The 16,494-nt window shown below is 38.0% G+C and overlaps 1 protein-coding gene across 4 annotated transcripts in view; it reads right to left on the minus strand.

The window, feature by feature from the left end:
• PTPDC1 (protein tyrosine phosphatase domain containing 1) overlaps positions 1-16,494 on the minus strand; it is a 78,260-nt gene that overhangs the window by 40,489 nt on the left and 21,277 nt on the right. For 3 of the 4 annotated variants that reach the window (XM_061163597.1, XM_061163592.1, XM_061163594.1), the window contains exon 2: positions 5,846-5,933. The exons of the other annotated variant lie outside the window; for it this stretch is intronic. In XM_061163597.1, coding sequence (XP_061019580.1) covers positions 5,846-5,927 — 82 coding nt within the window. In that variant the 5' untranslated portion in view covers positions 5,928-5,933. The remainder of the gene's footprint in view (positions 1-5,845; positions 5,934-16,494) is intronic. 4 annotated transcript variants of the gene reach the window in all.

Genomic DNA, 16,494 nt, shown 5'->3' on the forward strand with positions numbered 1-16,494 from the left:
TCAAGTCTAGGAAGCAACCCGCCCACCCCTACCACCAACTACCTGAAACGAGTTCTGGGATCCCTGGTCCTATAATTGGACTCCAGGAACTGGCTCTGCCTACCAGTAGACCAGCACTAACCCCAGGATCTGGCTTTAACAACCAGTGGCCAAGCAACAGCCCTGGAGTCTTCGGGACCTGGTTTCTGCCCACCAGTGAGCCAGCACTAGCCTTGAGGCTCCCTAGGTTTCTGTAGCCAGCTGCCTTGTGACCAGACCTTGTGCTGTTTCGCTGAACAGCAGCCAGCAGGATTTGCACAATGCAGGGTCTGAAAGCCAAATGGGCTAGGGGCCAATCAAGCCTACAAGACTGTACATATAGCCCCCATAACAGAAGAACCCACACACCCATCTCAGGGAGAAACCCTAGAGCATCTAGCTTAGACGACAAGAGACAAATGCACTGCTGAGATAGGATGTCTCCCACAGGCCACTTCTCACAGGTCAAGAAACATAACTAACCTATCACATACCTGAAAATACAAATAACTTACACAAAGTGAAATGGCAAAGGAAAATGGTCCAGATGAAGGAACAAGATAAAACTCCAGAAGAAAAACAAAGTAAAGTGGAAACAGTCAATCTACTCAAGAAATAGTTCAGAGGAACAATCCTGAAGATGATGGAAGAACTTGGGAGAAGAATGTATGCACAGAGTGAGAAGTCAGAAGTTTTTAAACAAAGTCTTAAAAAATATAAAGAGTGACTAAACACAGTTAAAGAATGTAGCAGTTGAAATGTATACTAAAGGAACTTAATAGCAGACTAAATGATACAGAGGAATGGATCTAGAAGACAAATGGTGGAAATCACTGACTCTGAATAGAAAAAAGAATAAAAAGAAAAGAGGGCAGTTAAAGAGATCTCTGGGACAACATCAAGTGCAATAATATTTGCATTATAGAGGTCCCAGAAGAAGACAGAGAGAGAAAAGGCCTGAGACGATACCTGAAGGTATAATAGCTGAAAACTTTCCTAACCAGGGAAAGGAAATCACTCACTCAAGTCTAGGAAGTGCAGCATCCCACTGGGATTATTCCAGAGGAAAACACCAAGCAAGACATACTGCAATTAAAATGGCAAAAGTTAAAGAGAGAATATTAAAAGTAGCAAGGAAAAAGCAACAAGTTATATACAAAAGAACTCTCATAAGTTTATCAGCTGATTTTTTAGCTGAAATTCTGCAGGTCAAAAGGGAGTGGCAGGAAATACTTAATGTGATGAAAGGCAAAAACCTACAACCAAGAATGCTCAGCAAGGCTCTTGGTCAGATTTGATGGAGAAATGAAGAGCTTTACAGACAAGCAAAAGCTAATAGCTAACAAAAACAAGTTCCATAAATATGATGCCTACAAGAGACCCACGTGAGATCTAGAGACAGATACAGACTGAAAGGGGACAGGAAAAGTTATTTCAGGAAAATGGAAATCAGAAGAAAGTTGGAGTAACAACACTTATACTGTTACAACAGACAAAGAACACAATATCCAGGGAACAAACCAAGAAGATTTATAAATTGTAAATATATGTACTCAACATAGGAGCACCTAAATACATAAAGCAAATATGAATATACATAAAGGAAGAAATTTACAGTATCACAGAAATACTAAGGGACTTTAAAACCACACATCAATGGTAACAACACTTATATAAGGCTATAAGATTAGATATCAATTACAAGAAAAACACAAATGGAGGCTAAACAAAACACTTCTAAATAATCAAGCGCTCACTCAGCAAGTGAAACTAAATGATGAAAAGACAACATGTAGAATGGGAGAGATAACTGCAAATGAAGCAACTGAAAAGGATTAATTTCTAAAAAAATATAAGCAGCTTATGACAGTTCAATACCAGAAAAATAAACAATCCAAACAAAAAATGGGCAGAAGACCTAAACAGGTATTTCTCCAAAGAAGGCATACAGATGGCCAATAAACACATGAAAGATGCTCAAAATGGCATTATTAGAGAAATGTAAAGCAAAACTATAATGAGGTATCATGTAACACCAATCAGAATCAGTTCAGTTCAGTTGCTCAGGCATGTCCAACTCTTTGCGACCCCACGGACTGCTGCACACAAGGCCTCCCTGTCCATCACGAACTCCCGGAGCTTACTCATACTCATGTCCATTGAGTTTGTGATGCCATCCAACCATCTCATCCTCTGTCATCCCCTTCTCCTGCATTCAGTCTTTCCCAGCATCAGGGTCTTTTCAAATGAGTTAATTCTTCACATCACGTGGCCAAAGTATTGGAGTTTCAGCTTCAACAACAGTCCTTCCAATCAATATTCAGGACTGATCTCCTTTAGGATGGACTGGTTGGATCTCCTTGCAGTCCAAGGAACTCTCAAGAGTCTTCTCCAACACCACAGTTCAAAAGCATCAATTCTTCGATGCTCAGCTTTCCTTATAGCCAACTCTTACATCCACGCATGACTTACTGGAAACACCATAGCCTTGACTAGACAGAACTTTGTTGGCAAAGTAATGTCTCTGCTTTTTAATATGTTGTCTAGGTTGCTCATAACTTTTCTGCCAAGGAGCAAGCATCTTTTAATTTCATGGCTGCAGTCACCATCTGCAGTGATTTTGGAGCCTCCAAAAACAAAGTCTCTCACTGTTTCCATTGTTTCCCCATCTATTTGCCATGAACTGATGGGGCTGGATGCCATGATCTTAGTTTTCTGAATGTTGAGTTTTAAGCCAACTTTTTCACTCTCCTCTTTCACTTTCATCAACAGGCTCTTTAGTTCTTCTTCGCTCTCTGCCATAAGGGTGGTATTATCTGCATATCTGAGATTATTGATATTTCTCCCAGCAATCTTGATTCCAGCTTGTGCTTCATCCAGCCCAGCATTTCTCATGATGTACTTTGCTTATAATTCAAATAAGCAGGGTGACAATATACAGCCTTGACGTACTCCTTTCCCTATTTGGAACTAGGCTGTTGTTCCATGTCCAGTTCTAACTGTTGCTTTTTGACCGGCATACAGATTTCTCAGGAGGCAGGTCAGGGGGTCTGGTATTCACATCTCTTTCAGAATTTTCCAGAGTTTGTTGTGATCCACACAGTCAAAGGCTTTGGCATAGTTAATAAAGCAGAAGCACATGTTTTTCTGGAACTCTCTTGCTTTTTCAATGTTCCAAAGGATGCTGGCGATTTGATCTCTGGTTCCTCTGCCTTTTCTAAATCCAGTTTGAACATCTGAAAGTTCATGGTTCACACATTGTTGAAGCCTGGCTTGGAGAATTTTGAACATTACTTTGCTAGCGTGTGAGATGAGTGCAATTGTGTGGTTGTTTGAGCATTCTTTGGCATTGCCTTTCTTAAGGATTGGAATGAAAACTGACCTTTTCCAGTCCTGTGGCCACTGCTGAGTTTTCCAAATTTGCTGGCATATTGCATGCAGCACTTTCACAGCATCATCTTTCAGGATTTGAAATAGTTCAACTGGAATTCCATCACTTCCCCTACCTTTGTTCATTGTGATGCTTCCTAAGGCCCACTTGACTTTGCATTCTAGCATGTCTGGCTCTAGGTGAGTGATCACACCATCGTGATTATCTGGGTCATGAAGATCTTTTTTGTACAGTTCTTCTGTGTATTCTTACCACCTCTTCTTAATATCTTCTGCTTCTGTTAGGTCCATACCATTTCTGTCCTTTATTGTGCCATCTTTGCATGAAATGTTCCCTTGGTATCTCTAATTTCTTGAAGAGATATCTAGTCTTTCCCATTCTATTGCTTTCCTCAATTTCTTTGCATTGGTCACTGAAGAAGGCTTTCTTATCTTTCCTTGCTATTCTTTGGAACTCTGCATTCAGTTCAGTTCAGTTCAGTTGCTCAGTCATGTCCAACTCTTTGCAACCCCATGAACTGCAGCACGCCAGGCCTCCCTGTCCATCACCAACTCCCAGAGGCCACCCAAACCCATGTCCATTGAGTCGGTGATGCCATCCAACCATCTCATCCTCTGTCGTCCCCTTTTCCTCCTGCCCTCAATCTTTCCCAGCATCAGGGTCTTTTCAGATGAGTCAGCTCTTTGTATCAGGTAGCCAAAGTATTAGAATTTCAGCTTTAACATGAGTCCTTCCAATGGACACCCAGGACTGATCTCCTTTAGGATGGACTGGTTGGATCTCCTTTCAGTCCAAGACTCTCAAGAGTCTTCTCCAACACCACAGCTCAAAAGCATCAATTCTTCAGCACTCAGCTTTCTTTATAGTCCAACTCTCACATCCATACATGACCACTGGAAAAACCAAAGCCTTGACTAGACAGACCTTTGTTGACAAAGTAATGCAAATGGGTATATCTTTCCTTTTCTCCTTTGCCTTTTGCTTCTCTTCTTTTCTCAGCTATTTATAATGCCTCCTCAGACAACCATTGTGCATTTTTTTTCTTGGGGATGGTCTTGATCACGGTCTCCTGTTCAGGGTCACGAACCTCCATCTAGTTCTTTAGGCACTCTGTCTAACAGATCTAATCCCTTGAATCTATTTGTCACTTCCACTGTATAATCGTAAGGAATTTGATTTAGGTCATACGTGAATGGTCTAGTGGTTTTCCCTACTTTCTTCAATTTAGGTCTGAATCTGGCAATAAGGAGCTCATGATCTGAGCCACAGTCAGCTTCGGGTCTTGTTTTTGCTGACTGTATACAGTTTCTCCATCTTTGGCTGCAAATAATATAATCAATCTGATTTCAGTATTGTCCACCTGGTGATGTCCATCTGTAGCCTTCTCTTGTGTTGTTGGAAGAGGGTGTTTACTATGACCAGTGCATTCTCTTGGCAAAAACCAATCAGAATGGTCATGATCAAAAGTCTACAAACAACAAATGTTACAGAGGATATGCAGAAAAGGGAACCCTCCTGCACAGCTGGTGGAAAAGTAAACTGATACAGCCATTATGGAGATTTCTTAAGAAGCTAGGAATAAATCTACCATATGATCCAGCACTCCCACTACTGGGGATATACCCTGATAAAACCACAATTCAAAAAGACACACGTACCCTAGTGTTCATTGCAACACTACTTATAATAGCCAGGACACAGAAGGAACCTAGATGTCCATCAACAGATGAATGGATAAAGAAGATGTACATGTATACAATGGATTATTAAGCCATAAAAATAAAAGGGCTTCCTTGGTGGCTCAGCTGGTAAAGAATCCGCCTGCAAGGCATGAGACCTGGGTTCAATCCCTGGGTTGGGAAGATCCCTTGGAGATGGGAACAGCTACCCACTCCAGTATTCTGGCCTGGAGAATTCCATGGACAATATAGTCCATGGGGTCACAAATTTGAGTTAGTGGTAGTGAGGTTGATGAACTTAGAGCTTGTTATACATAGTGAAGTAAGTTAATACGTATCATATATCAAATGTATATATACAAAATTTAGGAAAATGATACTGATGAACCTATCTGCATGTGAGTAATGGAGACACAGATGTACAGAATGGACTTGTGGAGACACTGGAGAAGAGGGTGGGACGAATGGAGACAGTAGCATTGACATATATACACTATCATGGGTAAAACAGATAGCTGGTGGAAGTTGCTATAAGAGCCCAGCCTGGTGCTCTGTGATGACCTGGTAGGGTGGAAAGGGGGAAGGGAGGGAGGCTCAAGAGGGAGGCAATATATGTATTATTATGGCTTATTCAAGTTGTTGTATGGCAGAAACCAACATAAGATTATAAAGCAATTTTCCTCCAATTAAAAAATAAATTTAAGAAAAAGTAAAATAAAATAAAGTACAAAATAATAAGAAAAAAAAGAACTATTACCTTTCATGTTTACAGCATATCCACTGTTATTCACCAATGTAGAATATGGTTGTTCATTTTGAGGCAAGGCTCCTGCAGCCATGGTAGTCTGTTGGGGGGAAAAGATTACTTTTTGAAGTTTTGCCTATGGAATATTTATTTGCTAATCACCTACAATGTGCTAGTCTTCTACTATCTAATACAGCAATCATTAACTAAGTGGTTACTGAGCATTTAAAATGTGGCTAGTATAGATCTGAGATATGCTATAGATATAAACTACAAGATTTTGGAGAATGGCACAAAAAAAGAATGTAAAATATTTATTTTTTTACACGGATTTAACATTTAAATATTTTAAAATATATTAGGTTAAATAAATTATTAAAATTATTTTTCTGATTCTTTTTGTTGTTACTGGAGAATCCAAATTTGAATATAATATTCTAGTGGACAGTGCTGTGCTAGACTATAAGGAAATGATAGAAAAAAATAAGACCTACTCTTCCTGTACATTTATAGATTGTTGGGAAGATAAGATGTAGACACAAATAATGCTAACATGTGCTAAGTATCACAAGGCAGTCTGGGACAAGCAAGAGGGCTGCCCAATTTGAGGGCAGGTGCAATGCTTAAAAAAGGAATTTGTACTTGAACTAGGCTCAAGGGGTAACATTTATTGTGGACACAATGGTACACTAGGGAATTAAACAGAATCCCTCCTTCTTTACTAATTCAGTTCAGTGAGGGTTACTAATTTATGACTTTACAGTTAACAGTCTTCATCTATCTCATGGTAAATTATATGGCTAACCACTGTGTTGCTATGGTTTCAACTGAGGAAAGTTAAGTAAATCATTTAATGTGTCAAAAAGCAAAAATCATCACTTTTTTGAAGCCCCTGTTATGTGTCAGATTGTGAAATAAACAAAACACATATTGATTTCTGCTCCCTGGTTCTTGACACAGAGCAACTAGACTTCTGTAAATTCCTAAATGATAAGGACCCTAGGAGACTCTTTGTTCTAGTTCTAATGGGGTAACTCTTAACTCTAGGTGGGCTACTGGATGGCCCCTGGATGGGGCTGGTCAGAAAGCCCCCAGTAATCAGAAAGCCATGATTGGAAGCTTGGAATTTTCTAGAAGGGGAGAGTTAACTGTGATACAATAGAAAGTCACATACAGTATTAAAGTTTTTTCCTGAATAATGATCTTAATATTTTTCTTTGAAAAGGCATGTTTATTGTTTGAGCATCAACGACTAGGGGGTCAAAGACTAATTTTTATGTAATTATTAATTTTTTAAAAATACTTAAAAAATTTGTTGAAAATTTTGGCACCAATAAACTAAGTGGTAATTAAATAATATTTTCCTTGGAGCATTGATTTTTGTGGGAAAAAAAAACACTTCACAAATTTCAGTGACCCGCTGAGAATTTCAAATTCACTAAAATTTTATTTCTAAAATCAAGTTTTATATGCTCAATAGGTACAAAATTTTCAAGTCCTACTTGATGAAACTGTCTCCCTTCAAAAGAAATACAGAAATTAAAATCATAAATGTATTCTACCATGAAAGATAAAAGAAATTCCTGCAATATTCATATCACAAATCTGGTATCATACTAATTAATATAAAACTTTATAATGTACATAATATTTCAAACAAATATTACATAAAGACAAGAAGTCAATGGACTAATGGAACAAGTTGTTCCAGGACACTCATTAGCAAAAATTTAATTTAAAAGAATACCCACTAAGATCAGATTTACATTAAATAGTTTTATATTACTTTTCAAAATTCTGGACCTTTAAAACATATTTTGACCCCAAAAAAACAATTACCACCATTTTAGAACCATGGGATTTTTAGAGCAGTCAGAATTGTTGTTCGGTAGATGAGGAGTTATGAAGCATGTCCCAGGTGATCCAGCATGTGGTGACAAGACAGACCTAGCTGTCACTTTTTCTGTTAAGTCTTTCCTGAAGCCACCCTAAGCTCTTCAGTTGTGATGCAGTAAAATGCGACTACTGGACTGGCTTCCCTACACACCATAGGGTCTCAAGAGGAGAAGCCATGACTTGCTCTTCTCTGTCTCTTGAAAAGGGGAATAAGGGACACATTCACTGCATTCATATCTCTTGAGGTGAAATGGCATATTAGACTGAATTTCATGGATCTAACACCTAAACCCCATTGAAAACATGGCTTTAGGAACTTCCCTGGTGGTCCCGTGGTTAAGACTATATACTTTCAATGTAGGGGAAGAGGTTTGATCCCTGGTCTGGGAATTAAGATCCCATATGTTGCACAGAGTGGCCAAAGAAACAACCTCCAAAATGGCTTTAAATAGTGTTGAATTAATCTTACCCTTTGGGTAGTAAAAAGTACAAATAAGATTGTGGACTACTGTATTAAAACTTTCTTCTCAACTCAGCCCTCAGAAATTCAAATTTGTGAGGAACCTCACAAGTCCTCTATTAGAATCCTAACCCACATGAGCATTCTTTCCACAATGTCTTTGAAAAGTAACAGTGACATCATCACATGATTCTAGTAAAAAACTCTTTTTATGTGGCTACTCTGTAAATATCTGCTCTGAGGCCACACAGAATAATAAACTCTTTGTTCCACATATCTAAAGCTGGCTGGCGATCATGTACTCTCGCATTACATCTTCCCAGACTATCCATCAGCAGTTCTAGACCTCATAGACATGGATGCCCTTTCTATTTAAATTCTATAGTTATTCATATCCTAGTACCCAGAGCTGACATCTAATCCTCAGATGGGCTGTGATCGTCAAAACTTAAAAACAATCAGCTCCCCTGCCTGCACAGTGTATGTGGTTTACCATCACATTAGTGTTTTCAGAAGTCCCAAGACACATCAAGATACAATAGTTGTTTTTTTTTTTTAAAAAAGGCTAAAGATGATTGGCAATACATTTTGAGGTTAAAAAATGGACATTCAAACACAGATAATTAAGCATATATAAAAGTTTATAATGAAATAAATGGTACAGAATGAAAAGTCTCCATTCCTATTTCCCAGCCCAACTTTTACTCCCCAGAGGTAAAAAATGTAAACACTGGGTTTAATTCTTCCAGGGGAAATGACTACATGTACACTTCTGGTTATTATCATCTTTAAAATGATTCACCATATTATTGAATTCCTGGTATAAAAAATGAGGAAACTGGCTCATTTACTCTACTTACCTCCCACCATGCCAAATCTTTCTGCATTAAACACACCAAAATATTTTTAATTCTTCTGATTATCTTTGTAATTTTAAGTAACATCCTTTAATCATATTTTATTCTATCAACTTTACACAGTATCTCGATTCCTTACCTTGCAAAATAAGAAAAGTAGTTTTATCAGTACTATTCCATTTCACCTTTCCCCTCAACTTCCAAGTTCTGCCACCTATTTCATTTCCTTTTTTTTAAAACAATTTTTAATTTTAAGCTTTAGCTAATTAAGATCTAGCTAAAGCTTAAAAATTAAAAGTAACTGCAAAAATGATATAGGTAGAAGAACTTGGAAGTAGAGGGGACCTATATTATTTTTTGAATGATTTTTAATTTTTACACTTTAGCTATATCTGCAACTGGGCATTCCTGGAGGCTCAGCAGTAAAGAATTCACCTGCCAATGCAGGAGATACATCTTTGATTCCTGAGTGAGGAAGAATCCCTGGAGAAGGAAATAGCAACTCATTCCAGTATTCTTGCATGGAAAACTCCATGGTCAGAGGAGCCTGGCGGGCTATAGTCCATGGGATTGCAAAAGAGTCAGATATGATTTAGCAACTAAACAACAAAAAATACCTGTAATCAAGTTTTCCATGCCTTGTCTATACGCTTATTCTAATATGCAAGGGAAAATACAAAATAATTATTTTGTGTTAGATATTATTTACATATATTGTGTATGCATGCATGCATGCATGGTAAGTCACTTTAGTTGCAAGTCTTTGCAACCCTTATCTCCAGGCAAGAATACTGGAGTGGCTTGCCATTTCATTCTCCAGGGGCTTGATCCCAACCAGGGACTGAACCTACATCTCATGTCTCCTGTATGGGCAGGTTCTTTACCACTAGCGCCACCTAGGAAGCTCATTGTATCTGTAGGACTATCAAAAGTATTCAGTGCAAATTCCCTTTCATTCTTCTTGCAGTTGTTTATCACATGCCTTCATCTAAACTCTAGTAGCCTCAGTTCCACTGGTTTACAAATTAAACAGCTTTCCTGTTTGCCTGAACAACCAGTCATACTTTTATCCTGTTTTACTTAATCCTTCTTTCTCCTCAAGGAAATCCTCATTATTTATTCAATAGGTCTCAATTACTGACTTTTTTCCTGCCTCATTAGACTAGTTATCTGAAATTAGTATGGCAGCTCCACAGCTGCCTTCAGTTTAGGCTAATTTAGCCCATTGCTTAAGGCCACAACTTTGTAAGGCTTCCACCTGCTGCTCTGGGTATCATACATGAGGCTTTTCTTCTCTGACTGGTGGGAACATGAACTATTTCCAGCCCCCTGAGTGCCCTGGAACTGTTCTGTCTACTTCTTCCTGTATCTTTCCCTAGTCTTGGGTAGTCTGTGCAGATCAGCCAAACACTCTAGGCCAGCAAAAACTTGAGGGTCCTCCACATGTTTCTATAGCCTCTCTTCACGCTATCCCTTCTCTCCATACTACACTGCAAATTCTAGCCATCCTGGCTCTCTACACGTCTCCAAGAAGGCTTCGTTTAGGTACTCCCCACACTGCAGCATGCAAACTGCTTCCAGGGAGGCAGCTGGTGCAACCTGAAGCTCACCACGTTTGCTTGTCCTCTCTCAAAGATCATGATTCCAAGCTGCCTGCTTTTCAAAGTCCAAAACCATTTTTACATATTTTGTCTGGTTTTATAGTTATTTCAGGCAGGAGGGTAATTCTGATCTCTGTTATTTCATCTTGTTTGGAAGCAGAAATCCCCCTTGGCCCTCTTCAAATAACTCAAATCTAGGAGAACTCTGCAAAAGTGTTCATTTGTGCACTGACTCTCCATAAAACCATTAATTTACAGTCCAATTATACACAGCTTAACTAAGTTAGTTAAACGACATGGTACAATCCAATGTTCTGTGTGTTTATATCCTAACTCTGTACATTGTCTGCCATATGAACCATTTTGAGCTACAATTTTATCTTCTGTAAAATGAGGGTTTTTATACCTATTGTCTTAAGATGTTGTGAAGATGAAGAGAGGTTGTATGTTTGTGTGTGTGGGTGTATTACCAGCACAATGTCTGGTATATAGGTATTCGATAAACACTTGTTTATTTTCATTTACAAGCCAGTACCTGTAATCTTTTTCTTTACTGTCTAAGTCTGTATTCACTTCATTTTTTTGCTATTATTAGAATTTGTATTCCCTTCATTATCTGTAAAACAGTCCTACCAACAGTTATTAATGGTTGAGTTTCTCAAGATTTATAAAAACATTATCTCAATTCACAAATGAATTTATTTTATATGCTTGGTTGTAGATTCAGTATAAAAGGGGGATAAATAGTAATCCTATCATTTCACTGCAAATCATACCTGAATTTCATTTCTTGTTTCTTATGACAGATATTTTGCTTACTCTATCATACAGTTTGCTTTTATCCCAAAATGTCCCTCAAAATGACTTAACTGCTTAGGGCTAATCACATGTTCATTAACTAGTACCTAATACTTGAAAGTCAGAACACCAATGGACTGTGACTCATATTGTTAAGAATCATCATCATAAAGTAAGATGATTTTTGATACAAAAAATGTTCTACTACATAAAAAAGTCATTTCACACAAGAGACCAGGTTCTGAAGTGAACTAAATAGTTCTTAGGTCACTACTTTCTCTTCCATCTTCCAGATACATAGTGATCTGCCAAAATTTATACATGTATTTTGGGGAGAGAATTTACAGGGATTGTACTAATAAGTGCCTGAGATATCAGAAGTATGGTATATTCTTCCTAGACTCTCAATGCACTAGCACTCCAACGTGCATCAGAATCACCTTGAGCGCTTGTGGAAAATGCAGATTCTTTGGCCCATCCTCAAAAGGATTTGTTAAATTTGGTCTAACAATTTCTATCATCAACTTACTCTCCAGCTCATTCTGGTAAGAGGCTTTCTGTCACACTTAAAGAAATACAATCGAAATGATTAGATTCTACACAGCAATCATGATAAAAGCTTCTGTGGCTGAAAATTTTAAGTTTGTATGGGGAAAAACAGATGCAGGCCTAAGGCTATGAGTGAACCTATGCAACCTATATATTTTTATGCTCATGAATAACATAATAACACATATGCTTACTTAACACTAAGCCCTGTTCCAAATGCTTTATATATCTCAACTCATAATATCCATGACAATATTATTAGATGAGTATCACCATTATTTTCATTTTAATACTTAGTTTAATTTTAGAGAAGTTTTAGATCCATAGCAAAACTGAGTAGAAGGTAGAGAGATTTTCCCCTAAACCACCGGCCTATTTCCCACATGCCCAGCCTCTCTCATTATCAACACCCCCCAACCAAAGCGGTACATTTGTTATAATAGAAGAACCTACACTGATACGTCATAATCACCCAGAGTCAATAGTTTACCTTAGGATTCACTCTTGGCATTGGACACTCTATGAAACTGGACAAATGTATGACATGCATAGGTTTCCCAGGTGGTGCTGGTGGTAAAGAACCCCCTGCCAAAGCAGGAGACACCAGGAACCTGGGTTCAATCCCTAGGTTGGGAAGAGCCCCTGGAGTAGGAAATGGCAACCCATTCCAGTATTCTTGCCTGGAGAATTCCACAGACAGAGGAGCCTGGTGGGCTACAGTCTATGGGGTCACAAAGAAGCATGGTATGTATCCACCATTATAGTATCATACACAGTACTGTGTCTGCCCTAAACATCCTCTGTGCTCCACTTAGTTACACTCTATACCCCATCCCAGTAATAATTAATCTGTTCACTGTCTCCAGACTTTGGCTTTTCCGGAATGCAATAGAGTTGAAATCATACATTATGTAGCCTTTTCAGATTGGCTTTCACTTACTAATATGCAGTTAACATCTTCCATGTCTTCAGGGCTTGAAAGTGCATTTTTTTTTTTAGTGCTGAATAATATTCCATTCTCTAAAGGTACCAGTTTATTCACTCACCTACTGGAGAACAACTTGGCTGTTTCCAAGTTTTGGCATTTATGAATATAGTGGCTATAAACATCTGTGTACAAGTTTTTTGTGTGGACAAAGGTTTTTCAGCTCCTTTGGGTAAACATCAAGGAGCATAACTGCTGGATTATATGGCAAGAACATGTTTAGTCTGTGCATTATTTTTACAGATTTTACAGATTAGGAAACTAAGGCAAAGAGAAGTCAAACAATTTGTCTGAAGTCATGGCTATTATCTGAACTTGGATTTGAGCTGGGATTTGAATTTACACAGTTTAGCTCCAGAGTTTGTGCTCTTAACCACTATACATACAGATTTTCAACAAGAAAGACAGACCTTAGTCTGCTACACTATGCATTGGAACTTAGCTACACTGGATTCTGCACCATTTATAACTGCTTCCCTTTCAAGAAACTCTTCAGAGCTCCTTTCCACAGTAGTATTTTCAAATTTGTCTTGCTCTGTGCAGACAATCTGTCAATTCTTCCTTCCAAATCTTCATTCACTGCTATACCAAAGACAAGTACCAACAACACAGCCCTTTTACATACTTTAGGTTCCTCCCTCCCAACAGAAACAGAAATGCAGCTAGTCTAATATAATGTTACAAAATCTATACATATTTTCAATAGAGTTGTTGGCACTTACTGGCTTTGTGATCTTAAGCACACTAACAGCTCTGAGACTCACTATCTACTCTGTAGAAGTTATAAAGATTACCTGAGAGCCAGTACAGAGATCTAATTCCATACCTGATTGATAATACAGTCTGTTTTCAACACAGAAGCCAGAATGATGTTGTTAACTTCAGGTGGATCATGTCACCGTTCTCTTCAAAACCCTTCTAGTCACCCTATTCACATTTTAAACCAGCCCTCTTTCCCTGTTCCATTTTTCTCCTCAGGACTTGTAAAGAAAATATATCTAAGCACATTACATAATTTACTTATTTATCCCATTTACCATCTGCCTTTCTCTACCCAATGAAGTCATAGATTTTTGTGTGCTTTGTCAACTACTGTGTCTTAAAAGCCCAGAAAAGGGCCTGTTATGTAGTAGATGCTCAAAAATTTGTTGAATAAATATTGGATTGGCCAAAGAGTTCAATCATTTGCAGTGCTGTTTGCTATTCAGTTGTTAAGTCATGTTTGACTTTTTGAGACCCCATGAAATGTAGCACCCCTGTCCTTCACTATCTCCCACAGCTTGCTCAAATTCATGTTCACTGAGTCGGTGATACTATCTAACCATCTCATTCTCTGCCACTGCCCTCTCCTCTTGCCTTCACTCTCTCCATCAGGGTCTTTTCCAATGAGTCGGCTCTTTGCAGCAGGTGGTCAAAGTATTGGAGCTTCAGCTTCAACATCAATCCTTCCAATGAATATTCAGGACTGATTTCCTTTAGGATTGACTGGTTTGATCTCCTTGCAGTCCAATGGACTCTCAAGAGTCTTCTCCAACACCACAGTTCAAAAACATCAATTCTTTGACACTCAGTCTTCTTTATGGTCCAACTCTCACATCTGTACATGACTACTAGAAAAACCATAGCTTTGATTATATGGACCTTCTGTATCATTCTCTATATATATTTAACTATATTGTTCACAATATCTTACAGAAAAGCCCAAATGAAGTTTATGGTCAACCCAATATATACCACACCATCATCATTTAATCTCTCTGAACCTCAGCTTTTTCATCTGTAAAGGAGGAAGAGTAATCATGCTTTACTTATCTCAAGATTGTTGCTAACAGCCTATCAAACAACAGCACCACTACACAAATGCAAGAAATGGCATTCTATCTTAATTTCCCTGATCACAGTGACATCTCCAACATCTTTTCAATTTTCAACCTGAAAAATTTGTATTTTTCCTAATTCCCTAAGGAGTGTAGCTAGTTTTTTTTTTTTTAGCCAAATATGCACGATGACAATAAATTCAACCCTCAGCTCAAATTTTCTCTCCTTTAGGATGCTTTCCCTAATGCTAATTACACATTCTATTCACATCCCCTTATCATGAAGGGCTGACAAGATTTATCTAGTGGCTCAGATGCTATAAAAAATAGATTCTTAATACCACAGTATGTAGTATTTTGTCCTTAATAGAATTAATGCACTCCTTATGACTCCTTATGTAGTCAAACAAAATAAAACTGTGAATCCCACCTCTGAGTCTGCATCCTCAACAAAACTACAACAAAAAACCCTAGAACTATATAAAATCCTCTTTCTCCTCAAATCACCTCTGGAGAACAGGCTGGCAACATTTAAAACACATCTTTTCTTTTTTTCAAATCCCTCCAGCCTTTTTAACTAGGTAAGTCCTCAGGGAAATAACTTACGACTGCTTTGAATATAAGTTATGTCTGGCAGTTTGCTATGAACTACACTGGTTTCTGTGATCTCATACCTTAAATACACCTTAGGGAAGGTCCCCAGCTCTCAGGAGACTAATCACAGATCAGAGAAAAACAACACTACAGTATCATTCTCAGTATTTCATCATTTGAAGAAATATGCTGTTTGGTTCAGATTGTTCACAAAACATATTATGATAAAACAGGTAAGATGTTAACAATAGGTGAAACTGGTTTTCATAAGCAAGGTTTCCATACTCTTTTCCCACAAACCACCACATCTGACTGGTTATTCCTACAGGTTTCAACCATCTTCACATGACTGCCACTACCACAGATACTTCTAAATTCATTAAAAAAAAAAAAAAAGTCAACAAATCCTAATTCAACACTCATCAGAATCAATTGGAGAGCTTTCCTAAAATCCAGACTGGTCAGCCCCACCTCAAGAATTTCCACTCAGTAGGTCTGGATGGGGCTGAGAATCTACCTTGTTAACTAGTTTTCAATGACCTTGATGCTTTGAGAATCAATGCATTAGATAGGCAATCTGCATTTACCTAGCAGCACCTATTCTATAGATTATTGTGAAAGTGTGTCTCCTGGGTTCTATTTAGCTGCCAGAAAAATAAAACTTTCTTTTTTTCTGACCCAGTCTTCACAACCTCCTGAAACATGTTAAGAAGTTCTACATCATCAACCAGATCTAGAAAAAGACTCATGTTCCTGGGTGAGACCTGGGCATTAATGTTCCTATCAAAATTCTATTTTAAACCAAACACATTACCTGGAATGTTGCTATGCAGGTGGTATCTGCAAGAAAGATTCTCCTCATCAGTCATTTTTAGTAAAAAACAGCATACCACATCATTTTGCAGACCATAATTTGGATTCCTAACCAAAAGATGTTCATTATCTGAATATTCTTTTTAGTAAGTATATAAACACTGTGGTCATATAATTACATCCACCTTTAAATACACATATTGTGACACTGTTTAGAATTTTTAAAATAAATTGCAGCTAGTTCAACATGAACAACTTAACACAGTAGGTGAAGCAGAGCTCACTGTTCGC

Source organism: Dama dama, chromosome 16 (assembly GCF_033118175.1).
Source record: "Dama dama isolate Ldn47 chromosome 16, ASM3311817v1, whole genome shotgun sequence".
Taxonomy (NCBI): Eukaryota; Metazoa; Chordata; class Mammalia; order Artiodactyla; family Cervidae; genus Dama; species Dama dama.